General features: G+C 53.4%; 2 protein-coding genes across 19 annotated transcripts in view; one reads left to right on the forward strand and one right to left on the reverse strand.

Moving 5' to 3' along the window:
• Window positions 1-1055: 1055 nt before the first annotated feature.
• On the reverse strand, window positions 1056-25100 carry C22H21orf58 (chromosome 22 C21orf58 homolog). Of its 12 annotated transcripts, none has more exons than XM_055105164.3 (9): window positions 24251-25100; window positions 23919-24047; window positions 19269-19477; window positions 18465-18525; window positions 16732-16805; window positions 15975-16139; window positions 12693-12804; window positions 3761-3852; window positions 2398-2989 (listed from the first exon to the last, which is right to left on the reverse strand). In XM_055105164.3, exons 1-9 carry the CDS (start codon window positions 24321-24323, stop codon window positions 2906-2908), a joined length of 999 nt encoding a protein of 332 aa, XP_054961139.2. In that variant the 5' UTR covers window positions 24324-25100; the 3' UTR covers window positions 2398-2905. The 12 variants fall into 12 exon arrangements, with proteins under 12 accessions (XP_034803897.3, XP_054961142.2, XP_054961139.2 ...); XM_034948007.3 differs by lacking the exon at window positions 2398-2989 and adding an exon at window positions 3275-3430 and having other exon boundaries at window positions 24251-25016; XM_034948006.3 differs by lacking the exons at window positions 2398-2989; window positions 23919-24047; window positions 24251-25100 and adding exons at window positions 1056-2061; window positions 21896-22390.
• PCNT (pericentrin) overlaps window positions 24446-26407 on the forward strand; it is a 203298-nt gene continuing 201336 nt past the window's right edge. For all 7 annotated transcript variants that reach the window (XM_055105153.2, XM_055105160.2, XM_055105158.2 and 4 more), the window contains exon 1: window positions 24446-25580. In XM_055105153.2, coding sequence (XP_054961128.2) covers window positions 25527-25580 — 54 coding nt within the window. In that variant the 5' untranslated portion in view covers window positions 24446-25526. The remainder of the gene's footprint in view (window positions 25581-26407) is intronic.

Raw genomic sequence — 26407 nt, forward strand, 5'->3', positions numbered from 1 at the left:
TTGAGGTAGGGTCTCGCTCTGTTGCCTAGGTTGGAGTGCAGTGGTGCAGTCTCAGCTCACTGTCACCTCCGCCTCCTGGGCTCAAGCCATTCTCCTGCCTCAGCCTCCCGAGCAGCTGGGACTACAAGTGCGCACCACTACGCCCAGCTAATTTTTGTTTCTGTAGAGACAGGGTTTCGCTGTGTTGACCAGGCTGGACTTGAACTCCTGACCTCAAGTAATCTGCCCGCCTCAGCCTCCCAAAGTGCTGGGATCACAGGTGTGAGCCACACACCGCGCCCGGCCCAATCCTGTATTTCTTTCTTTCTTTTTTTTTTTTTTTTGGAGTGATTCTCCTGCCTCAGCCTCCCAGGTAGCTTGTACTACATGTGTGTGCCACCACACCTGGCTAATTTTTGTATTTTTTAGTAGAGACAGGGTTTCACCATGTTGGCCGGGCAGGTCTCAAATTCCTGACCTCAAGTGATTGATCCGCCTAGGCCTCCCAAAGTGCTGACATTATAGGTGTGAGCCGCTGTGCCTGGCCCCAACCCTTTATTTCTTTAGGGAATGTGAGCAAATGCCCTTCTGACCTGAATCTGAGGAAGAGCCACCCATGGCCCAGGCAGCAGCAGCATCACCTGTTGCAGGGTAGTTTCCTGCTCTAGGAACCTGGTAGTTAGGAGTGGGGGCTCACAGGTCACCACTGCCCAGCCTGTCCCCAGCCATACTGCCCTGATTCTGGACCCTCTTGCAAGCCAGAGTGTCGTCAGAGCAGGTCCGTCCTCATCCTTCTGCTCCCAGAGTCACCCGGCCCTTCACGTTCTGTGTGGTTCCAGATTCAGCTCCTCACATGCCAGGAAGAATGTGGTATCTTGACTGGAGTTGCATTGAATCTGCAGATCTGCCAACCCTGTGGAGGCTCTGACCCATGCATATGTGCTGCCTCGGTCCCTGGGTCATCTTCAACCTCTCTCAGTGAGTGTCACCCAACTTATCAGGTGTACAGGTGTGCACAATGTGCCCTGAGCCCCCCCCACCACCCACCCCTCTCCTGACCACAGGCAAGGAGGTGTGGCCATGAGAAGCCCCCACTCCTAACTACCAGGTACCAGGCACCCAGACCCCAAAACCCCTGCCAAGTAGCCCAAGCCCATTTTCAGGGCCTGCTCTGAGCTCTTCAGCCTACCCAGGTGGACCAAGGGGGACTGTGTATGGGGGTGAGCTCATCCCCTGCCCCACCCTCAGGTGTGACCCCACCCCTCCTGCAGGCCAGTCAAGGCTAAGCCAGCGCAGCTGTGCCCTAACCAGACACTCTGGATGCCAGAGCCTTTCATCCCTGTGAACCCAGCAAGACCAGGCCATCCAAAGACCACCACTTCCTGTGACATTTCTTCCCTCTGTTGTATGAAAAATTCTGTTGAGAAATAATTAATAGGCCGGGCGCGGTGGCTCAACGCCTGTAATCCCAGCACTTTGGGAGGCCGAGGCAGGTGGATCACGAGGTCAGGAAATCAAGACCATCCTGGCTAACACAGTGAAACCCCGTCTCTACTAAAAATACAAAAAATTAGCTGGGTGTGGTGGTGGGCACCTGTAGTCCCAGCTACACGGGAGGCTGAGGCAGGAGAATGGCATGAACCTGGGAGGCGGAGCTTGCAGTGAGCCGAGATCGCTCCATTGCACTCCAGCCTGGGCGACAAGAGCAAAACTCTGTCTCAAAAAAAAAAAATTTTTAATAGAAAGAGAAATGCCATGCTGGAAAGTCACCTTGAAAAGAGGAAATGGAGTCTGAGCTTTGGTTTGAGCTTTTAACGAGAGCACAGAGTCTCTGGAATCACCTTCAAGAGGCACGAAAAGATGGTTCTGAGAGAAGTGAGTGTTACTGCCAGTAGCTGCGCTGGGCCCTTCGGTGTTCACACCTGCCCGTCCATGTCAGCACCAGGTGGCTGTCCCTGGGGAGCTCTGCAGCTCAGTGGCAACTCTCTGGTCATCCTGTCTCCTACCTGCAAACTTTCAAGGATGGAAGCACTGGGACAGGGTTCCTCCTTGTGCGGAACTTCAGGAATGAAAGAATCTGTCCTAATAGGGGGTGAATGAAAGTTTAAGTATACTACTTAAAAATATGTAAACAACATTAAAAGAGCAAAGAAACATAATTGCACCCAAAAAAAAAAGTAACAAAAAGTAAAGAAAAGAAATAGTCAAGGTAGCCTGTCCACATGGTAAGAAACCCCACAGCACAGAAGGAAACTGAACTGAGGAGAGTGAGCCGCCCTTCCACTGCCCAGCACTCACCTTTGCTTTACAGGAACAAGAGCTGTGCAAACCAGCATGTAGAGATTTCTGCATTTATAGCATTAGCACTCTCCCTTTTTTTTTTTTTTTTAACTCAAAAGGGATCACGTCATACACAGCTTGCTTCTTTCACTTTTTTATTTTATGTTTTGAGACAGGGGCCTGCTCTGTGGTCCAGGCTATAGTGCAGTGGTTCCATCAGAGCTCACTGCAGCTTCTAACTCCTGGGCTCAAGCAATCCTCCCACCTCAGCCCCCAGAGCTGCTGAGATCACAGGCGCATATCACCACACCTGGCTAGTTTTTTAAATTTATTTTTTGTAGAGACGGGGTCTTGCTATGTGACCCAGGCTGGTCTCGAATTCCTGAGCTCAAGTGATCCTCCTGCCTCAGCCTCTTAAAGTGCTGGGATTACAGGCATAAGCCATGCACCCCTACTTCTTTAGTGGGAGTCTGTGCCACAGCTGTGGCACACAGGTGTCCCTAGTTATTAAATTAGACTTTGTGGTATTTTCCCCATCAGGATGTTCACACTTCCATGTGGCTAAAGCTATTGATCTTTTCTGTTCTGGCTCCTGAGCTGAGATTTTCTTAAACTCTTTCTGGATGAAATCTTTATTTCAGGATCGTCAGGCTGGTGGCGTCCACGGCCTCAACTTTACCTCCGTGATGGAAGAGGGGGATCTGAGGCTCCCAGGTGGGCCGGCGCCGCCCTACAGGAAAGGAGGGGTCCCTGAGAGGGGCTGCTGCCCTGGTGGGGTTCACAGGCCCCTCACTGCAGGGGACCCGGAGCAAGGGATGCCCCCTGGAATGGCCCCGTGACCGGAAAGCGAGCCTGCCCAGCTTCCCCAGGAGGAGCCTGCAGTCCACACTCGCGTAGCCACTCCAACTGGTGGCAGGGTCTCTCCCTGCTCTCTTCCATAGTCCCGCCACAGCCCACAGCCCTGAGGAAGCCTGGGGGTGGAGGGTGCCCCGGCCAGGGTCTCTGTGACTCACACTCAGGGTGGGCCAGGCGTCCACAGGCTGGGGGCGGGCTGGAGGACAGTGGCAGCCCCAGGTGGCCACACAGCATGGTGGTGGTGGTGGTGGTGGTGCACGGCAGGCAGCCTTGGCCTGGCAGCTCGTGGGACCCCCGGGGGCACATGTGGCGGGTCCTGCCACAGACGCACCTGCCACTTAGGACGCAGCCCAGGCTGCTCCCCACCTCCACTCCCGCCTTGTTCCTAACTGGGGCTGGATCCCATGTGATAGGCAGGATGGCAGGGTCTAAGCATCCTCCCAGAGGAGGCTCTTCCCCCGCCCCAAATTGTGCAACCCATTCCTCATCTGGGCTGGGACTCGATGGGGATGGGGGCTTCACAGCCAGACTGTAGACCTGAGCCAGGAATGCCCTTTCAGAGCTACACAGATGCAGAAATTTCCAGAAGAAAAACCACCCAGGCCCTGTTTCCTTGGCCTAGGGTTCTGCTGGGGGCTGAGCCTACCTGCAGGGCTGGGGGCAGGGCCTTGAGCATCCAGTTCTGCAGGACCAACTGGTGCACCTGTGCGTTCTGCAGCAGCAGCAGCTCCACCATGTCTGCAGGGAAGAAGCAGGGGGACCCTGAATAAAGTTTCCATTTTTCCTATTTGTTAAAGTGATAGAGCGTGTTATAGGACCAGAGAACACGTGTGTCTGTACACTGTGCAGGTCCCCGGGGCAGGCTCTGAGTCCATCTGTACACGGTGCGGGTCCCCGGGGTGCGCCCTGAGCCCGTCTGCACACGGTGCGGGTCCCCGGGGCGCGCCCTGAGGCCGTCTGCACACGGTGCGGGTCCCCGGGGCGCGCCCTGAGGCCGTCTGCACACGGTGCGGGTCCCCGGGGCGCGCCCTGAGCCCGTCTGCACACGGTGCGGGTCCCCGGGGCGCGCCCTGAGCCCGTCTGTACACGGTGCGGGTCCCCGGGGCGCGCCCTGAGCCCGTCTGTACACGGTGTGGGTCCCCGGGGCGTGCCCTGAGTTTGTCTGTACACTGTGGGTCCCCAGGGCATGCTCTGAGTCTCTACTAAAAATACAAAAATTAGCCAGGCGTGGTGGTTCAAGCCTGTAATCCCAGCTCCTTGGGAGGCTGAGGCAGGAGAATCGCTTGAACTCAAGAGGCAGAGGTTGCGGTGAGCCAAGATCGCGCCACTGTACTCCAGCCTGGGCAACCAGGGCGAAACTCCGTCTCAAGAAAAAAAAAAAAATTAAAACATCTAAGCCAGTTGTAGTGGTGCACGCCTGTAGTCCCAGGTACTCAGGAGGCTGAGGCAGGAGGATCACTTGAGCCCAGGAGTTCGAGGCTGTAGTGAGCCATGATCATGCCCCTGCACTCTAGCCTGGGTAACAGAGCAAGATACTATCTCCCCAAAAAATAAATAATAAAACATCTGTTCATCTACAGACACCATGAAGAGAGTGAAAAGGCAACCACAAGAAGGATGGAACACTCAAAATGCACATATCAAAAAAGGGCTCATACAGAAATTATAAAGAATCCCTAGAAACCAATAAGGGAGGCAGGCAACCTGAAAGAAAAATGGGCAAATTACTTAAATGGACACTTTACAAAAAAGGATATTCAAGTAGCCAATAAGGCCAGGCACGGTGGCTCATGCCTGTGATGCTCGCACTTTGGGAGACCGAGTCAGGAGAAGTCCTTGAGACCAGGAGCTGACACCAGTCATAGCAAGACCTCATCTCTACACAAATATATATATATATATATATATATTTTTTTTTTTTTTTTTGAGACGGAGTCTTGCTCTGTCGCCGAGGCTGGAGTGCAGTGGTGCGATCTCGACTCACTGCAAGCTCCGCCTCCTGGGTTCACGCCATTCTCCTGCCTCAGCCTCCTGAGTAGCTGGGACTACAGGTGCCCGCCACTACGCCCGGCTAATTTTTTGTATTTTTTGTAGAGATGGGGTTTCACCGTGTTAGCCAGGATGGTCTCGATCTCCTGACCTCATGATCCACCTGCCTTGGCTTCCCAAAGTGCTGGTTTTTTTTTTTTTTTTTTTTTTTTGAGACGGAGTCTCACTGTGTCGCCCAGGCTGGAGTGCAGTGGCGCAATCTTGGCTCACTGCAAGCTCTGCCTCCCAGGTTCACGCCATTCTCCCACCTTAGCCTCCTGAGTAGCTGGGACTACAAGCACCCGCCACCACGCCCGGCTAATTTTGTTTTTGTATTTTTAGTAGAGATGGGGTTTCACTGTGTTAGCCAGGATGGTCTGGAACTCCTGACCTCATGATCTGCCCGCCTCGGCCTCCCAAAGTGCTGGGATTACAGGCGTGAGCCACTGCGCCTGGCCTACACAAAATTTTTAAAATTAGCTGACTGTGCCTGTAGTCCCAGCTACTTGGGAGGCTGAGGTGGGAGGAGTGCTTGAGCCCAGAAGTTGAGGCTGCAGCGAGGTATGATTGCACCACTGCACTCCAGCCTGGGCAATGGAGTGAGACCCTGTCTCTTAGAAAAAAAAAACCTCAAAAAACAAAAACAAATGGCCAATAAATATATGAAAAAGTGAAATGCAAATTAAACCAGAATGAACTTCCATAAGATGCCCACCACGCTGGCAAAAATGAAAAGTGTGAAAATGCCAAGTGTTGGTGAAGTGCTCTGGCGACTGAAATTCTCATTCATGTATGTGGAGTGTAAATGGGCAGAAACCTTTTGAGAGACTTTGTGGCTGTATTTCCTGACACAGCCATTTCAGTCCTAGGCATGCGTTCCATTAGAGGGCAAAAAGGCCTGTGCAGATGTAAGCCCGGAATCTTGAGCGGGGACGGAAGCAACCCAAGTGTACATCAGTAGATAGATAAATGGAGGCAGAAACGTGGTCTATCCATACAATGGACTGTTACTCATCTGTGACCTGCTGCAATGTGGGTGATCCTTGAGGACATCACACTAAGCGAAATAAGCCAGTCACACAAAGACAAATACTGTGTGGCTCCACTCACAGGACACATCGAACACAGTCAGACTCGTAGAAACAGAACACAGGACGGTGGTTGCCAGGCACTGGCAGGTGGGGATGATGTAGTCACACAAAGACAAATACTGTGTGGCTCCACTCACAGGACACATCGAACACAGTCAGACTCGTAGAAACAGAACACAGGACGGTGGTTGCCAGGCACTGACGAGAGCGGGTGATGTAGTCACACAAAGACAAATACTGTGTGGCTCCACTCACAGGACACATCGAACACAGTCAGACTCGTAGAAACAGAACACAGGACGGTGGTTGCCAGGCACTGACGGGAGGGGGTGATGTAGTCACACAAAGACAAATACTGTGTGGCTCCACTCACAGGACACATCGAACACAGTCAGACTCATAGAAACAGAACAGAGGACGGTGGTTGCCAGGCACTGAAGGTGGGGGTGATGTAGTCACACAAAGACAAATACCGTGTGGCTCCACTCACAGGACACATCGAACACAGTCAAACTCGTAGAAACAGAACAGAGGACGGTGGTTGCCAGGCACTGACGGGAGGGGGTGACGTAGTCACACAAAGACAGATACTGTGTGGCTCCATTCATCTGACACATCGAACACAGTCAAACTCGTAGAAACAGAACAGAGGACGGTGGTTGCCAGGCGCTGACGAGAGCGGGTGATGTAGTCACACAAAGACAAATACTGTGTGGCTCCATTCATCTGACACATGGAACACAGTCAGACTCAGAAACAGAACACAGGACGGTGGTTGCCAGGCACTGACGGGAGGGGGTGATGTAGTCCGACGGGTGGAGTTTGAGATTTGCAAGATAAAAATGTTCTGCGGCACAGCAGTGACTATAGTTAACACTACTGAACTTTGCACTTAACAAGTGGTCACAATGGTAAAGTTACATGGTTTTTTTTTTTTTTTAAATCACAAATTAATCTTTTTTTTTTTTTTTTTTTTTTTTGAGACAGGGTCTCACTCTGTTGCCCAAGCTGGGACGCCTTGGTGTGAACACAGCTCACTGCAGCATGGATCTCCTGGGCTCAAGGGATCCCCCCATCTCATCCTCCCAAGTAGCTGGGACCACAGGCACATGCCACCATACCCAACTAATTTTGATACGTTTTGTAGAGAAGAGGTCTCAATATGTTACCCAGGCTGGTCTTGAACTCCTAGGCTCAAGTGATCCTCCCATATCAGTCTCCCAAAGTGCTGGGATTACAGATATGAGCCACTGTGCCATGCTGTAAATTAACTTTTTAAAAAAGAATCTTGGCCGGGCGCGGTGGCTCACGCCTGTAATCCCAGAACTTTGGGAGGCCGAGGTGGGCGGATCATGAGGTCGAGATATCAAGACCATCTGGCCAACATGGTGAAACCCCGTCTCAACTAAAAATACAAAAATTAGCTGGGCATGGTGGCACACGCCTGTAGTCCCAGCTACTCGGGAGGCTGAGGTAGGAGAATCGCTTGAACCTAGGAGGCGGAGGTTGCAGTGAGCTCAGATCATGCCACTGCACTCCAGCCTGGCAACAGAGCGACACTCCCATCTCGAAAAAAAAAATCTTTTACGAATTCCTTTAGAACAGTTATGCAAACTCCCTCAGTATCTACTTTCCTGCAAATGTTTTTAATTTCCATTTATTTATGTATTTATTTAGAGACAGCGTTTCACTCCCTTGCCCAGACTGCAGAACAGTGGCACAGTCACAGCTCACTGCAGCCTCCACCTCCTGGGTTCAAGTGATCCTTCCATCTCAGCCTCCCAAGTAGCTAGGACCACAGGCATGCACCTAACACTTGGCGAATTTTTGTATTTTTTTGTAGAGATGGAGTTTCCCCATGTTGCCCAGGCTGGTCTGGAACTCCTGAGCTCAAGCAATCCTCCCACCTCGGCCTCCCAAAATGCTGGGATTACAGGTGTGAGCCGCTGTGCCCGGCCTCCCCTTATTTTTATTTATTTTTTTTAAGACAGAGTCTTGGTCTGTCACCCAGGCTGGAGTGCAGTGGCGTGATCTCAGCTCACTGCAGCCTCTGCCTCCCAGGCTCAAGCAATTCTCCTGCCTCAACCTCCCAAGTAACTGGGATTACAGGCGCCCACCACCACACCTGGCTGATTTTTGTATTTTTAGTAGACACGGGATTTCACCATGTTGGCCAGGCTGGTCTCGAACTCCTGACCTCAGGTGATCCAGCCTCTTTAGCCTCCCAAAGTGCTGGGATTACAGGTGTGAGCCGCTGCGCCCAGCCAAGATTGCATCTTGCTATGTTGCCCAGGCTGGTCTCAAGCTCCTAGGCTCAAGCGATCTTCCTGCTTCAGCCTCCCAAAGTGCTGGGATGACAGGCATGAGCCACTGTGCTGGCCGTTAACCACTGATTTTAAATGCTGCATTTTCTCTCATATGGCATACAAGCATAGGCACACACTCACCCATTCACACACACCCCTACCTCGGTATGCTTTTTAGAACCTATGGCATACAAGCATAGGCACACACACACCCCCACACACACCCCTACCTCAGTGTGCTTTTTAGCACCTGACAGACTATCACTAAAGTTCATCTGGAAAAATCGACAGGTAATAAGGAAAGACAGGACTACCCTTCTTTATGATGGCACAAGCTATGCTCTCTGCCACTCCAGGGGCTCCTCATATGGATCACAATAGGAAAGGTATCCCCTGGATGTGGGTTACATGGCCGTCCTGGGCCAGATCTGGCTTGGATTGCAATATATGATAGAGCTACAGTAATTAACCAAGTCAGCACAGGGGTTGGGATAGGCAGGTCACTGGGACAGATTTGAGGACAGCTGTCAGGTGATTCAGCCATTCTACACACATCTGCCCCTAGACTACCAATTCCATTAGTCATTAGGGCAATGCAAATCAAAGCCACAATCAACCACCACTGCATCCTGTTAAAATGGATAAAATGAGAAAGACTGACCATACCACATGTTGCCAAGGTTGTAAATAACTAGAACTCACAAACATTACTAGTGAGAATATTAAATGCTGCAGACACTAGATAACAGTTTGGCAGTTTCTTTTTTTTCTTTTTTGAGACAGAGTCTCGCTCTGTCACCCAGGCTGGAGTACAAAGGCACGATTTCTGCTCACTGCAGCCTCCACCTCCTGGGTTCAAGTGATTCTCCTACCTCAGCCTCCCGAGCAGCTGGGACTACAGGCATGTGCCACCGCACCTGGCTGATTTAACTTTTAAGAAACTGCTGGCCAGGCGCGGTGGCTCACGCCCATAATCCCAGCACTTTGGGAGGCCGAAGGGGGCAGATCATGAGGTCGGGAGTTCGAGACCAGCCTGGCCAACATGGAGAAACCCCGTCTCTACTAAAAATACAAAAATCAGCCGGGCGTGGTGGCACATGCCTGTAATCCCAGCTGCTTGGGAGGCTGAGGCAGGAGAATTGTTTGAACCCGGGAGGCAGAGGCCGCAGTGAGCCGGGATCACGACACTGCACTCCAGCCTGGGCGAAAGAGTGAGACTCCATCTCAAAAAAAAAGAGTTAAATCTCATTTGATTCAGACATTTCACTTCTAGGTATTTACCCAAGAGAAATGAAAGCATACGTCCACAGAAAGACTGAGGCAGGAATGTCCACGACAGCTTTGTTGGTCATAAGCGAAAACAAGAAGCAACCCAAATGTTCATTACTGTGGTTGGAACTTAATCCTCAATGTGGCAGTATTGAGAGGTGGGGCCTGTAAGGGGTACTTGGATCATGAGGGCTCTGCCTTTATGAATGGATTAATGCATACATGAGATAATGGATTAATGATTTCATGGGTTAATGTGTTATCATGGGAGGAGAATTGGTGGCTTTATAATAAGAGGAAGAGTGACCTGAGCTAGCCATCAGCACACTCAGCCCCCTTGCCACGTGATGCCTCCAGACTCTGCAGAGTCCCCAACAGCAAGAAGGCTCTCATCAGACGTGCCCCCTGAACCTTGCACTCCCCAGTCTCTATAACTGTAAGAAATGAATTTCTTTTCTCTATAAATTACCGAGATTTGGCCAGGCGCAGTGGCTCACGCCTGTAATCCTAGTACTTTGGGAGGCTGAGGTGGGTGGATCACCTGAGGTCAGGAGTTCGAGACCAGTCTGGCCAACATGGCGAAATCCCGTCTCTACTAAAAATGCAAAAATTAACCGAAGGCCAGGTCTGGTGGCTCACGCCTGTAATCCCAATACTTTAGGAGGCCGAGGCAGGCAGATCATCTGAGGTCAGGAATTTGATACCAGCCTGGTCAACATGGTGAAACCCCGTCTCTACTAAAAACCACAAAAATTAGCCGGGCATGGTGGCAGGCGCCTGTAATCCCAGCTACTTGGGAGGCTGAGGCAGGAGAATCGCTTGAACCCGGTGGGCAGAGGTTGAAGTGAGCCGAGATTGCGCCACTTCACTCAAGCCTGGGCAAAAGAGCAAGACTCCGTCTCAAAAAAAAAAAAAAATTACTCAGTTTCAGATATTCTAAGCAACAGAAAATGGACTAAGACATCCACCAACAGGTGAATGCATAACAAACTGATATATTCACACAATGCAATACTACTCAGCAATTGGAAGGAACCATTTATTGATACACCCAACAACAGTGATGAATCTTAAAACAGTCATGCTGAGAGAAGCCGTACAAAAAAAGAGTACATACTGTGTAGACCATTTCTACAAAAATCTAGAAAATGCAGGCCGGGCATGGTGGCCCACGCCTGTAATCCCAGCACTTTGGGAGGCTGAGGTGGGTGGATCATGAGGTCAGGAGTTCAAGACCAGCCTGGCCAAGATGGTGAAACCCCGTCTCTATTAAAAATACAAAAAATTAGCAGGGCGTGGTGGCAGGTACCTGTAATCCCCAGCTACTCCAGAGGCTGAGGCAGAGAATTGCTTAAACCTGGAGGGGCGGAGGTTGCAGTGAGCCGAGATCACGCCACTGCACTCCAGCCTAGGCGACAGGCAAGACTCTGCCTCAAAAATAAAATAAAATAATCTAGAAAATTCAAACTACTACATAGTGACGGAAAGCTGCTCAGCAGTTGCATGGGGGTGTAGGAGGAGGGATTAAAAAGAAACACGAGGAAACTTTGGAGGTGATGGATATGCTCAGTCTTGATTGTAGTGATATAAGTATATGTTATATGTATATGTTAAAACTTGTCAAGCCAGGTGTGGTGGCTCACACCTGTAATCCCAGCACTTTGGGAGGCCAAGGCGGGTGGATCGCCTGAGGTCAGGAGTTCGAGACCAGCCTGGCCAACATAGTGAAACCCCTGTCTCTACCAAAAATACAACAAAATAGCTGGGCATGGTGGTGGGCACCAGTAATCCCAGCTACTCGAGAGGCTGAGGCAGGAGAATTGCTTGAACCCAGGAGGTGGAGGTTGCAGTGAGCCAAGATGGCGCCATTGCACTCCTATCTGGGCAACAAGAGCGAGACTGTCTCAGAACAAAAAAAATAAAAATAAAAAAATAAACAAAACTTGTCAAATTGGGCCGGGCACAGTGGCAAACGCCTATAATCCCAGCACTTTGAGAGGCTGAGGTGGGCGGATCACCTGAGGTTGGGAGTTCAAGACCAGCCTGGCCAAAATGGCGAAAACCCACCTCTACTGAAAATACAAAAATTAGCAAAGCATGGTGGTGCAGGCCTACAGTTCCAGCCACTTGGGAGGCTGAGGCAGGAGAAGTCGCTTGAACCCAGGAGGCAGAGGTTGCAATGAGCTGAGATCATGCCATTGTATTCCAGCCTGGGCAACAAAGCAAGACACACTCTCTCTCTCTCTAAATAAATAAATAAATAAATTTAAAAAATCAAGTATTTAAAAGTTATTATTATTATTATTATTATTTTTGAGACAGAGTCTCACTCTGTCGCCCAGGATGGAGTAAAGTTGTGCATTCTTGGCTCACACTGCAACCTCCGCCTCCCAGGTTCAAGCAATTTCTCCTGCCTCAGCCTCCCAAGTAGCTGGGATTACAGGCATCCATCACCATGGTGAGCTGGTTTTTGTATTTTTAGTAGAGATGGGGTTTCACCCTGTGGGCCAGGCTGGTCTCGAACTCTTGACCTCAGGTAATCCACCCGCCTCGGCCTCCCAGTGTTGGGATTACAAGCGTGAGCCACCGAGCCGGGCCCTAAAAATTATTTTAAAAGAAGCATCTTAATAATGGTTTTTGAATGGATGATGATTGGATGAGTTGGAATTGGAGCCCAATTATTTTACCTCCTAGTTATCTTTCTTATACCTCTTGTTTCCTTCCCTGTGAGATATCATTTATATAAGGATTTCTTAAAGTTAAAATTATTTTCATGTTGAACAGCCAAAAGCTGGCCCTAAGTGACTGTCCTGCTTCCAGGAACATTTTCCCTTTCAGTAGATAATTTCCTCAACCCACAACAATATGAATATGGAACACTTACCTTCCTTAATACTTCCTGACCGTTGAGTAGGGAAGGCCTGGGGAGGAGGAATCTGTGCTATGAGTGGCTGCTGAGGGAGCTGCTGAATGATGGTGGCAGGAGGCTGGGGGACCTAGGAACAGCCAGGTGATTAGCTATCTGCATATGTCCTTGAAGAAAGTGTCTCCAGTATCTACCACCCATCCATCCACCCACCCATCCAACCAACCAACCAACCAACCATCCACCCATCCATCCAACCAACCAACCAACCAACCATCCACCCATCCATCCAACCAACCATCCACCCACTCATCCATCCACCCATCCATCCACCCACCCATCCATCCAACCAGCCAACCAACCATTCATCCACCCACCCATCCATCCAACCAACCAACCATCCACCCACCCACCCATCCATCCACCCATCCACCCATCCAACCAACCACCCACCCATCTATCCACCTACCCATCCATCCAACCAGCCAACCAACCATTCATCCACCCACCCATCCATCCAACCAACCAACCATCCACCCACCCATCCATCCACCCACCCACCCATCCATCCACCCATCCACCCACCTATCCATCCACCCATCCACCCATCCACCCACCCAACCAACCAACCACCCACCCACCCACCCATCCATCCACCCACCCATCCATCCAACCAGCCAACCATCTACCTACACATCCATTCATCCATCCAAGGAGAACTTTAAATGATTAACCCCAGACACTGAATAAATGGTTGAACGGAAAGGTATGTCAGTCTAGATATCACTTAGGATGTAGTATTTTTAATGTTTCCCACATTTCCTGTCTTTAGCAGGATGGGCTGAGGCCTGGTTCCACTAATTCTGCTTTAATAGGAGCAACCAACACTTGGTATGGTGTTTTTGTTTTTTTTGAGACAAAGTCTTGCTCTTGTCGCCCAGGCTGGAGTGCAATGGTACAACCTCAGCTCACTGCAACCTCCGCCTCCCAGGTTCTAGCGATTCTCATGCCTCAGCCTCCCGAGTAGCTGGGATTACAGGCGCCTGCCACCACGCCCGGCTAATTTTTGTGTTTTTAGTATAGACAGGGTTTCACCACGTTGGCCAGGCTGGTCTCGAACTCCTGACCTCAGGAGAGCCACCCATCCAACCAACCGTGTCCAGGCAGGGGAAATGCAGCAGCGGTTGGCCACCTTGGCCTCCCAAAGTGCTGGGATTACAGGCATGAGCCACCGTGCCTGGCCTGGTCAGTCTTTTTAATTGTAGCCACTTTAATAGAGATGCAGTGGTGGCTCACAGTGGCTTTAATTTGCATTTCCCTAATGACGGATGGTGTTGAGCATCTGGGGCAGACCCGTGGGTAGGATGGCCGCATCCCAACAGGCGTTCTCAATTCTGTCCCAGTGACCTCTCTATCCCAGCCCCCATAACAACTTGGTTAATTACTGTCCTCCATCATATACTGTAGTACATATATAGAACACGTCATGAAAATAAACTTTGGTTTCTCCTCTGAGTGAAAATAAATTATAGCCAAATATTCAAGCATGAAAGGCCTTCTGTTTTATCCTCTTCTAGCTGTGTGAGGCTGCCTGGCCTTGTCCCTTCTTCCTCAGTTCACAGAAAGGACGGCAGAGACCAAGAGTTGGCAAACTTTTGCCAAGAGCTACATCGTAAACAGCTTCCAAAGCAGGACACACCGTCAGCTCTGTAGTTGGCCATTGCAGCACGAAAGCAGCTACGGACAATGTGGAAACAAATGGGCCTGGCCCAATAAAACTTTATTTATGAACACTAAAATTGGCATTTCATATAATTTTCATATGTTGCAAAATATTATTATTGTATTGGCTTTTCCCCAAACATGTAAAAATGTAAAACCATTCTTGGCTTGCAGGTTGCGTGAGAACAGGAGGCAGGCCAGCTCCGGTCTGAAGCTGTGGTTTGCCCACCCCTGGCACAGACCCATGAGGCCTTCCTAGAGCCGCCGTGCCCGTCCTGGCTGATGGGACCTCCTACCTCAGGGGCTCTGAGTCCAGCTGCCAGGAAGCTCATCTTAGTGACCCCACAGCCCCTGCTCACCCACCTGGTGTCACTGGGGCTGAGAGTGAAACCTGCAGGCATAACTGGCCCTGATGGATACACAGTAAGCGTAGATGTGTTTGGGATGAGGAAGATGGGGGGTCCACAGCAATGACCCCCCGTACTCCCTTCTGTCCTGGGAGGAGGTTCCTGGTGCTGGAAGACAGGAAGGCACAGGCTGGGAATATCCAGAACCTGGTGAAGGCCACCCATCTGCAGAGGAGGGTCTGGGGCAGGTCCTTCGGAGGCTCCTCTTCCCTCTGTACCCTCCACCATGTGCTGCTGCCAGGGTCCCCTCCCAAAGGGCAAAAGCCTTCCAGGTCATAGACTCTGCTGCCCTGTCTAGAAATTCCCACCTCAGCCTCTTCTCTTCCACCTTCCCTGCACCCCAGTCACACGAATCCCACCAAAGCCTTGACCTCCGGGCCCCCAGCTTCCATCCCACCTCTGGGTGCCTGGTTTCCCTCTGATCCATTTTTTGCTTCAGAAAGTCAGAGTTGTTTTCTGCTGCCTGCCACCCAGAAGGCTGAACAGCTGTAGGAAGCTCTCAGAAGTGGAGCACTATTTACCTTTAACATTCTGCCCTTGACATTGGGGCCTAAGGCATCTCCTGGGCATGATAAAGTTTTTTTGTTTTTTTTTTTTGAGATGGAGTCTTGTAATCTCCTCTTTCTGGGCTCAAGCGATTCTCCTGCCTCAGCCTCCTGAGTAGCTGGGACTACAGGCATGCACCACCACGCCCACCTAATTTTTGTATTTTTAGTAGAGACAGGATTTCACCAAGTTGCCCAGGCTGGTCTCAAACTCCTGACCTCAGGTGATCCGCCCGCCTCGGCCTCCCAAAGTGCTGGGAGTAGAGATGTGAGCCACCGCACCCGGCCAGTGATAAAGTTCTGAGGAGTTGACACACTTCCCCAAATTCAGGGCCGCCTGCTGAGCTCTCCTGATACTTCTACCCCTAATGCAACATTTAAGGCCAGGGCTGGGGTTTGGGAGACAGAGCTGGGCCCCAGCCTTCCTCTGTGATGAGGGGTAAGCAGTCCGGGGAGGCCCAGGCAGTGCCCAGGCAGGCAGTTGGCCCCCTTCAAGGGTGGGCCTTGGGAGGATGGGGGTGACGAGGCAACCTCGCTGCAGGCACAGCGCCTCCTGCCTTCTGTAAAATCTTCATTCTGCACCCGCCTCCCACTCTCAGATGTGCTCCTCGACTTCGCCCTCTTACCGTAGGCAGGATGATCCTTGGCGGGTCTGGGGCCAGCGGGGATGGGGAGGCAGTGGGTAGGATGCCCGTGGGGGGCAGCTCTGGGGGCAGGGCTGACCCGAGGGCTCCTCTGCTTGGCCCGCTCCAGGCCTGGGCCTGAGAGAGCTCGTCCAGGAGGTGTTGTTCCTGCAAGGCCGATGCAGAGCTGCTGCACACGGGGAGGGGGAGCCCCAACGCCACAGAGGCACCCCCAGCGTCAGGCTCAGGCCAGCCTGGGCCAGGTACAGGCGCCTCTCCCGGCAGGATGGCCATGACTGGAAGACCCTTCCAGGGGTATGTGCATGAGGGTGGCCTCCTGAAATTGACCCAAGCGTGTCAGCTAGTTTCCAGTTGTTTTCTTTTCCCAGCCCCAGGGTCTGTTCTCTCTTTAAGCCAGTTCCAGGCCTACTTTTTTCTAGGTCTCCCCCTAGAAAAGCGGCCCCACCTCCCCTGCATCTCTGCCACTCGGATGCATCTTTGGTGAGTGCCGTGGGAGCAAACCTCCAGGCATCCCAGAATTTCAGGTCCTCCTGGAATTGGGCCCTTACTCAACATTTCCAGTCCTGATGGAAACCTGCACCCAGGCAGGTCTCTAAGCTAACAGTGTCCTTGCTGGGGCCTGGCCCTGAGAGTCTGGAAAGGTCTTCCCTAATACTCCCCGACCTGGTGCCTTAAGGCTGAGCAGCTATCTCTGCTACAGTGAGCTCAGCCAGGTTCGCTCAGAGGGTGCAGGGCCTACCCGGAGTCTCTGCAGAAGGTCCCTCCTTCTCTTCAGAGCAGTCTGCAGGGCATCGTCCGGCCGGTCCTCATTTCCTGGAGGGAAGAACCTGCTTGCTTACCAAGGAACGCGTAGAGGCTGTCGCTGCAAGCACTCGGACTGGATGGTACTGCACCCATGTCGGAAGGCCCTGCCTCACCCACACTCCCAGGATGGGGGAGGCCTGGGAGGATCCTGGTCTTAGGTTATCCCAGATAAAGAGGGACCAGTGTTGGGTAAGGAGGGCAAGGGGCAGCATCAGGGGAGGGGTAATCCAGGGAACTCAGTGCTGGACGATGGTCATCTCATTCCTGGAAGGGAGGCTGAAATGACGCGACCAGGTTCCTCCTGAGTGCATTTCATACAGAGTGCCCTGGGCTCCAGGAGGTCAAGGCCTCTACAGGGCTGGCTGCAGCCTGACCTTGGCCACCTGGAGCCACCCTCTGGCCCCAAGTGGTCTAGAGTCTGGTCTGATCCCCAAGTATCTGCACATCCCTCAAGTCTGCCCCCTAGTCCGGGCGTGGTGGCTCATGCCTGTCATCTCAACAGTGGGAGGTTGCACTGGGAGGATTGCTTGATCCCAGGAGGTCAGGGGTGCAGTGAATTGTGATCAGGCCACTGCACTCCAGCCTGGGCAACAGAGCGAGACCAACCCTGTCTCAGGAATAAAAAAAAAAATCTGGCCAGGTGCAGTGAGTCACACCTGTAATCTCAGCACTTTAGGAGGCCGAGGTGGGTGGATTACTTCAGGCCGGGAGTTCGAGACGAGCCTGGCGAACATGGCAAAACCCCTTCTCTACTAAAAATACAAAAGTTGGCCAGGCATGGTGGAGCGCACTTGTAATCTCAGCTACTCGGGAGGCTGAGGCACAAGAATTGTTTGAACCTCAGAGGCGGAGGTTGCAGTGATCTGAGATTGCACCACTGCACTCCAGCCTGGGCAATAGAGTGAGACTCCTTCTCAAAAAAAAGAAAAAGTCTACATTCCTTGGGGGAGGGTCTACACTCAAGAGAAGGCTCCGGAAGGTGGGGGGCAGGGTTCTGGCCTCCTTTCCCTTAGGCACAGGGGTCCTGCCCCTCACCCAGCATCACACTGGAGTGGGGCCGTTGGGAACCCTAGCCAGCCCTTGGGGGGGTCCCCAAACCCTCTGCCCCAGGCACTGGTAGCCATTCTGTTCCCTCGCACTGGCTCTGCAGTCAGGGGACCTGGTTTGGGATTTTCTCTCTGTATTTGAGACTGGGCTCTGCCCTTGGCAGCTGAGCCCCCACAGCTCACAGCTTGCCCCACGTTCCAAAGAACAAGAAATGCTCCTCTGGCCTCCTCAGCTTCTCCCCGGACGTCCCCGGGTAACAGTGAGGACAGCAGCTCCTCCCCAACCAATGGACAAGCTCAGGCTCTGGAACCAGAGCAACTGGGTCTGATCTGGGTGCGACCACTGCCAGGGTGAGCAACCTCTCTGCCTCCATTTTCTCATCTGCAAAATGGGAACAATGAAGGTGCCCCTTTTTGGGGTTTGCAGACTAAAGGTGATAAGGAATGGGGGTGTCTTCAACTCTGAATGTAAAGGAAAAGCATTGAGGACAATCTCGCCGGTACCAGGAGTGGGGGTGATTCCCAGAGTTGCTGTCCCCACCTCCCCCTGGAGGTGGCTCCCCCTGGAGCGGCTACACTTGCGTCTGTCTGTGCTGGTTCCAAGCAGCCCAGGGGCTCTCACCTGGCTCGAGGTGGAGGCCCTCAGGTCCCCCTTCCACATTCTGCCGTTCTTGCTCCAGCTTCTGTGAGGAAGAGAGACCGAGACAGAGACGGTGGCTCCAGGCAAAGGCCCTGTGTGCTCCAGGAATGACTAAGAGGCTTTCTGAGTGAAAAGAATGGTACGTCAGGAGTAACCCAGCTTCTCCAGGGCCAACAGGCAGGAGTCAAGCCCCTCCGAGGATCTCCCTGAGCTGCCTCTGTAAGCCTGACCTCTAGCGAATTCATGTGTTCCATCCACAAGTCTAGGGGCGGATGCTCTGAGTGGTCCCTTCAGGCAGATTTCTGAAGAGCAACCCCGGGAGACACCTCACTGGTGAGGCCTCCAGGCTTCCCAGCCAGTGCATGCCTAGACCACCCCCCACCTGAACCCTGAGCTGAGCAACTACCTGCTGGGTGTGTCCAGGGGTGAGTCCCTCTCATGGCGGCCTGTGGGCCAGGATGCAGGGCTGGCGAAAGGTGGGCAGCAGGTCCCTCAGGCAGCCGGAGAGGGAACAATGCAGGCAGGGGGCGCAGAGGTGCCCCCAGGCACCGAGGCTCCCCAGACCCTGTGCTCAGTGGCCTGCGAGGACAGGCAGGTCGGTCATGGGCCACCCAGACCCTCAGAGAATGTGAAGACTAAGTCTGAGGATGGGTCCGTTGGGCTGCCAGCCCCAGGCCCAGCCCTTGGGGCCCTGCATTCTGCACCTGCAGGGCTGTCTCGAAGAGTCCCTCCAACGCCACAGCCTGCGAGTTGTTAAAAACAGGAGCATCCCGGGCTCTGCCTCACCTGTCCCAAGAGCTTCAGCGTCAGTCGGGTCACTTGCTCTGCTGCTGCTGAGTCCAGCATGGTGGGAGCTGCATGAGACGACTGTAGGGGCAGGGGAGGCCACAGCCCACCTCCCTCCCTGGTTCTGTTACTCGCAGGAAAGAACTGCTCAGCAGGAGCCCAAGCACCGGTGTTGCCTGCAGGGCGGGCCTTACCTCCTGGAGACCAGCCTGAGGGAAGAGAAGAGCCCTGTGGGAAGATAGCCACACCCTCCCTGGACTGCAGTGCCCCAGAAGCCAGCGCTGGGCGCCGCGTGACAGTTGCCAGGCTGCCAGACACAGGGAGGCCCCAGGTTGCCAGGTTTCCACTGTGCGTCCTCAGGCTACCTGTAAACACTCATCCCCAGGTGTGGCCAGCTGGGCTTCATGGGAAGGCAAAAAAGTGGGCAGCAGCTGAGGCAGAGGGGCAGAACCCTCAGACCTGGGGGAAGGGAACAGTCGTGACCCCCTATGCACCACCAGCCTCAGGACCCAGTCCAGAAGAACCTGTGTGTCAGGGGAGGGCGCCCCACCTGTGTACTGCCTCCAGGGTGTTAATACCTCCCCTCCTAGGGACCCTCAGAGCAAGCAGGGAAGACAGGGTGGGGAGACACTGGGAGGACAGGGTGAGGAGACTGCCTACCAAGGAGTTCAGGAAATTGCAGGCAGCAGAAGGGGTAGGACAGAGGAGGGGTTGTGACCTGCAGAGGGGCTGGGCTTCAGCAGGACCAGAGGGGGTGCCCAGGGGATATGTCCCACCTTGGGGCTGGGGGCACCGGGCAGGGAGTCAAGTATGCAGGAAGCTTCGCAGAGGGTGACGCAAAACAGGAGCGTGGTCTGCACTTGGTTGGGCATTAAACTCCACGCTGATGAGTTAGTCAATCCCACTAGCAGGCAGACTGACATGTGGGGGATGTCAGCAGCAGGGGCCCAGACCTGTGGACCCGAGGGGCAGAGGTCAGCACCCTCCTCGGTGCAGCTAACCCAGGAACTTGCCTCAGTGGCCAAAATTGCTCTCTTGCCCTCAGTTCTGTAAATGGCCCATGTCCATCAGTATCTATGGTTGTGTGCCTGTCCTGTCTTCCAACCCACATCCATGTAGGGACCCTGAAGCTGGACCAGTGAGTGATTGGGTGAAGGCTGGCCAGCCCGTAGGCGGTCAGGCTCACAGAGGCAGCTCATGGAGATCCTTGGAGGGGCGCACCTCACGCCTGCTGGCCCTGGAGGGGCTGGATTACTCCTGATGTAGAGTTCAACTCACCTTACCCTGGAGGCCATCCAACCAGAAATGAAGTCAGCATGAAACCAGGCCTTACCCTCCCTCCAGATCTGTGGAGGGTGTGGGCTGGGGTCACATGACCTGCCTGGTGCCACACATTCCCAGATGGCAGTCAGGGGTCCTCGCTGGTGCTGCTGGACATGAGCAGACTCTGGCCCCATGTTTAAGATCCCAGTGCCATTGGGCGTTGGCTCACGCCTGTAATCTCAGTGCTTTGGGAGGCCAAGGCAGAAGGATCACTTGAGCCCATGAGTTGGAGACCAGCCGGCACAACACAACAAGACCCCATCTCTATAAAAAATTATAAAAAAGGGCCAGGTGCGGTGGCTCATGCCTGTAATCCCAGCACTTAGGGAGGCTGAGGCAGGCAGATCACGAGGTCAGGAGGTCGAGACAACCTGGCCAACATGGTGTAAACCCCGTCTCTACTAAAAATACAAAAAATTAGCCAGGCGTCGTGGTAGGCGCCTGTAATCCCAGCTACTCGGGAGGCTGAGGCAGGAGAATTGCTTGAAATCGGAAGGCAGAGGTTGCAGTGACCCAAGATTGCGCCACAGCACTCCAGCCTGGGCAACAAGAGCAAAACCTCCGTCTAGAAAAAAAATAAATAAAATAAATAAATAAATAAACAAGATAATAAAAGAACCTGGCTCTTGTCCACAGGCATTAACAGTGACAGTCTTGGGAGACATTTAAACAGCTCTGAGTGTGCACAGAACAAAAACCAGGTTAATTTAGTTAAGCAACTGTATAGAGCACCCTTGATATAAGTGACCTCATCTGAGAAAAGGACTCCATCTTATGTATTTTTTTTTGAGATGGAGTTTCGCTCGTTGCCCAGGCTGGAGTGCAGAGGTGGAGCCATCTCAGCTCACTGCAACCTCCACCTCCCGGGTTCAAGTGATTCTCCTGCCTCAGCCTCCCGAGTAGCTGGGAGTACAGGCGCACGCCACCACGCCCAGTTAATCTTTGTATTTTTGGTAGAGATGGGGTTTCACCATGTTGGCCAGACTGGTCTCGAACTCCTGACCTCAAGTGATCTGCTGTCTTGGCCTCCCAAAGTGCTAGGATTACAGGTGTGAGCCATAGCACCTGGCCCCTGATGCCTTTTAAATTATAAGATAGGGCCAGGCAGGCGGAAGTTGCAGTGAGCCAAGGTGGCACCACTACTGCACTCCATCCTGGGCAACAAGAGTGAAACTCCACCTCAAAAAAAAAAAAAAAAAAAAAAGGGTATCAGGCCAACAAGGACCAGATGTTTCCTCATCAGTTAGATACTGCACCCACCCAGATAAAGACATAAACAAGACACTCTTACTATCAGTCCTTACCAGAGTACTCTATGGCCATGAAAAGAGCAGAACACCACCAGGTCAAAGTGGCCGTTTTACACAGTCTTGCTGTCACTTGTGAGAAGCCCTCCACATCTGCTGCTGCAGGCTCTGCCCACATCAGAGATGCTTCCTTGCCAGATTCTCCTTTTCGTTGAACTGGTTTTTTTTTCCTCTCCTCTTTCTCTTGATGTGGAATGTTTATAACATTTATGCAGTGGTCAAGTATACCATTATGTATGGTTTGTAATACTGACTGACTTAAGGAGAGACTTGAGCCTGTGTGCCCACAGCTGTGACTGCCAAGTGAATGGGAAGCACTAAGAATTGCCTCCTTGGGATCTCTAGTAGTATACATAACATGCTCCAAAGGGCATGGATTTGTCAGACTTTTTTTTTAAATAGGGTTTTTAAGAACAGTTTTAGATTTATAATTGAGAAGATAGTACATGGAGATCCCACATACCACATGTGTGGCTTCCCCTCTTATTAACATCTTACCTTAGTGTGCTACATATGTTATATATATATATATATATATATATATATATATATATATATATATATATATTTCGAGACAGAGTCTCGCTGCGACGCCCAGGCTAGAGTGCAATGGTGCAATCTTGGCTCACTGCAACCTCTGCTTCCCAGTTTCAAGCGATTCTTCTGCCTCAGCCTCTCGAGTATCTGGGACTACAAGTACATGCCATCATGCCCAGCTAATTTTTGGGTGAAAGCCAGTGCACCGGGCCCATTTGTTATGATTAATGAACCAATATTGAGGCACAAGTAACTGAAGTCCACACTTTGACAGTTTCCTTAGGTTTGCCTCATGTCCCTAATGTGGTATCCATCAGAACACCCCATTACATTGAGTTATGTGTCTTTAGGCTCCTTCTCAGACTTTCCTCGTTTTTGATGACCTTGACAGTTTCGAAGAGTACTGGGCAGATATTTTGAAGAATGTCCCTCAATTAAAATGTGTCTATTATCTCCTGGTTAGACTGGGACTGCAGGTTACAGAAAGGAAGCATCTAGGGGTGAAGTGCCACTGTCACCCCATCACATCAGGGACACACACTGTCACCTCGACTATAACTGTGAGGCTGACCTGCGTCACTTGGCTGAGGTGGAGTCTGCCAGTTTTCTCCACAATAAAGTGGCTCTTTCCCTCCTTTTCTTTATTGCACTCTTTGGGAGGAAGTGGCTATGTGTGGTCTACACTTAAGGAGAGGGGAGTTACGTTTCCCTCCTTGAGGGTGAGTATCTACAAAATTTATTTGGGCAGCTTTTTTTTTTTTTTTTTTTTGAGTTAGGGTCTCAGTCTGTCACCCAGGTTGGAGTGCAGTGGTTGCCTGGCCTTGACAGCTTTTTAATAGTTTAAAATGAATTGAGGCTGGGCGAGGTTGCTCATGCCTGTAACTCCAGCACTTTGAGAGGCCAAGGCAGGTGGATCACTTGAGCCCAGGAGTTCAAGACCAGCCTGGGCAACACAGTGAGACCCTATGTCTACTAAAAATACAAAAATTAGCCGGGCATGGTGGTGTGTGCCTGTAATTCCAGCTACTCAGGAGGCTGACATGGAGAATCACCTGAGCCCGGGGAAGTTGAGGCTGCAATGAGCGGTGGTCTCACCACTGCACTCTAGCCTGTGTGACAGACTGAGACCCTGCCTATAAAAAAGAAAACAAAAAAGAACTGAAATAAGACCCAAGTCCAACATTAGCAGAACCTCTCTAGAATGTCCACAGAAACGACTCTGGGGTTCTGAGGAACACAGTCTAGGCAAACCTGGGCACATCCCCTCAGTCCCACAGTTGTAAATGTAACACGTAACAGTTGTGAGATTCAGGCACGGTCTGGGTCTCTGTTCCTGGAAAGTGTGATCCTGTGGGTGCAGCCCCTGCTCGCTTGGCTGTGTTGCCTGCCTGGCCCCTGCTCTAATGAGCTCACTGCCCAGAGTTTGCTCAAACCACCCAATTCCGAGTCTGGGAACCAGGAGACCGCTGGACACCCCGCTCACCACACAGAAGACTGTGGCCTGAGTCAGGAGAAGGAAGTTTCTGGCGGTCGAGCTTCCACGGCTTCCTGAGGGAGGTTGCAGTGAGCCGAGATCGCGCCATTGCGCTATAGCCTGGGAGTCGCAGCGAGACTGTCTCAAAAAAAAAAAAAAAAAAAGATAAAAAAAAAAGAAAAAAAATTCTGAGCGAGATTCCAGGGCTTCCTGAGGGCGCGTTTAAGTTGCAGTTGCTGAGGAGGCTGCAAGGTGAGCTTGCGTCAGCGAGGAGCCACTCCAGCACGCTCGGGAAGGGCATCGTTACTGCTGCAAACAAGCACAGGCCCTCCACGACGAACCTTTTGCAAGTGAAGGCGCACGAACAGGCCCGGAGGGACTACGAAGAAACCCAGAAACCAGACTTGGACACATGAAATAAAGGGGTTAGCTGGAGGAATACTCCACAGGAAAGGACGGCCTGCGCGAGGTCACGCGCCCTGTCTTGGTTTTTTGCCACTTCGCTCCAGTTAGTTCCCCAAGTTCCACCAACGCGCGCGCCAGCTGAGAAAACGCCCACCCCGGCGGTCCCGCCGCAGGTCACAGGCGGTGCGGACCCCGGGACTGTGTCCGGGCTTCGGTGTCCAGAGAGCTCCAAGACACCCAAACCTTCCGTGGTTTCCACCTCTGCAAGCTCATGTTCCGCTGAGCTCAAGCTGAGGGACGACGACCCCATGCGACGTCAGTTTCCCCCTGGGACCACGAACCCACGGCCCCATTTCTCTTCTGTCTACTAAAAACCTTTTCTCTTTTTTGAGACCTAAGACATCAGTGAGACACACGAGCAGACACGGGCTCGGTCGGGAAAGGCGGGAGCTCCAAGCGGCGGGGCCTGCAGGTCCAGGCGGTTCGCGGGCTTTCTGACCGCATTCGGCCGAGTTCTTCTCTGAAGACCCAGGACCCCCGGCCGAGGGGGCGCATTCGGCGGGCTGGTGGCGTAGGATTTTTGTTTCGGGTTCCCAGGGTCCCGGCAAGGATGAGGGAGCCCTTGCGGATCCCCTGAGATTCACCTCAGCAGCTTCCTCCGTGGTAGGCCTCAACTTCCCGCGGCGGCCCACAGCCAACGACTAATGCCTGAGCGGGAGAAAACGGCCTGGCCCTGTCCGGGTGGTTGCTGAGCGCCGTTCGGCGCCGCCCGCGCGTGCAGGGAGCCCGGCCAGCTGTCCTGGTGGACACAAAGCCCATGCGCTGCCCGCGCGGGACCCGCAGCGCGAACATTTTGCCGCTCGACCAGCCTGGCAGGGGCTTTTAAAATCGGCCAATCACAGCGGGGGCCAGGCCTCCGCTATCCGCTTACTGGTCCTGCCGTAGGAGGCGGGTACGTGAGCGCACCAATCTGTGGCCGGCGAGCGTACAGGGCGGGGCTCCGCCCAGGCTGCACAGCCCTGAGCGCGCGTGCGCGAGACCGGGAACGCAGCCCCCTGATTGGCGGCGCGCGTCGGGGGAGGGGCCGCGGCTGCGTGACAGTTGTCGCGGGGGAGGGCGAGCCCAAGCGCGGGGGAGGGAGTGTAAATAGAGCGAAGGCTGCTCTGTGTCAGCCCCGTCACCGCCGGGCGGCCCGCGCGGAGTCTGAGGGAGATGGAAGTTGAGCAAGAGCAGCGGCGCAGAAAGGTGGAGGCCGGGAGGACGAAGGTAAACATCAGGGGCTTCTTCTCTAGCTGTTCTGGGGTGAAGTCCTAAGGGCGGCTCCGGTGCCCGCCACCGCCCCCTGCCAGGAGCGGACGCGGTCCGGCGGAAGCCGCCGCGGAGGTCTCGCTTTTTCCCGCCGGCTCCGCTGGAAGCCGCCTCCTGGCCGCCGCCATCTTGAATCCGCCGCTCTCCGCCAGGTCCCGCCCCCGCCGCGGCCACAGCCAATCAGCGGCCGGGACGCGCGGCGCCTCTCGGGCGGGCCGGGGCGGGGCTGCGCCTGCGTCGGTGGGGGAGGGCGGGCTGGGCGCGGTGCACGCCCGGGCGGGGTGTGGCTGCAGGGCGGGGCTACAGGGGCGTGGCGTGGCTGCACGGAGGGGGTGGGGCGCGGCAGGCGCTGGACCCCAGGCTAGATCTTCCAGTGGCTCCCGCGTCCTCCGGGACCGGGTGGCTTGGGGCGGGCGGCCGGTATTCGGGTGGCTGCTTGGTCTAGGGCCAGTTTCCTGCGCGGCCGGGGCCGGGGGCGTGCGCCTTCGCCTCGTCCGTCGGAGATGCTTTCCCCGCGCGTTTCTCGCGGCGTTGTAGTCCTTACTGTGTGAAAGGCCCCCGCGGCGCTCCCGGCCGCCGTCTTCTTCCCGCGCCCTTGGGCTCGCGTCTTGCCAGTCCGGGCCTGGCGTGGCGCTGCCGGGAACCCACGCGGCGCTGGCGCCGGGCGCCTTCGAGGGACGCGCTCCCGTCTTTCTCCCGCCCCGGGTTTCGCCGTGAAAAAGCGCTCGGTTTGATGGCCACCGTCCTAGGTTTCGTGGGAATAAAGCGCGCAGAGCCCATGACTC

The sequence above is a fragment of the Pan paniscus genome, chromosome 22, assembly GCF_029289425.2.
Source record: "Pan paniscus chromosome 22, NHGRI_mPanPan1-v2.0_pri, whole genome shotgun sequence".
NCBI classification, from domain to species: Eukaryota; Metazoa; Chordata; class Mammalia; order Primates; family Hominidae; genus Pan; species Pan paniscus.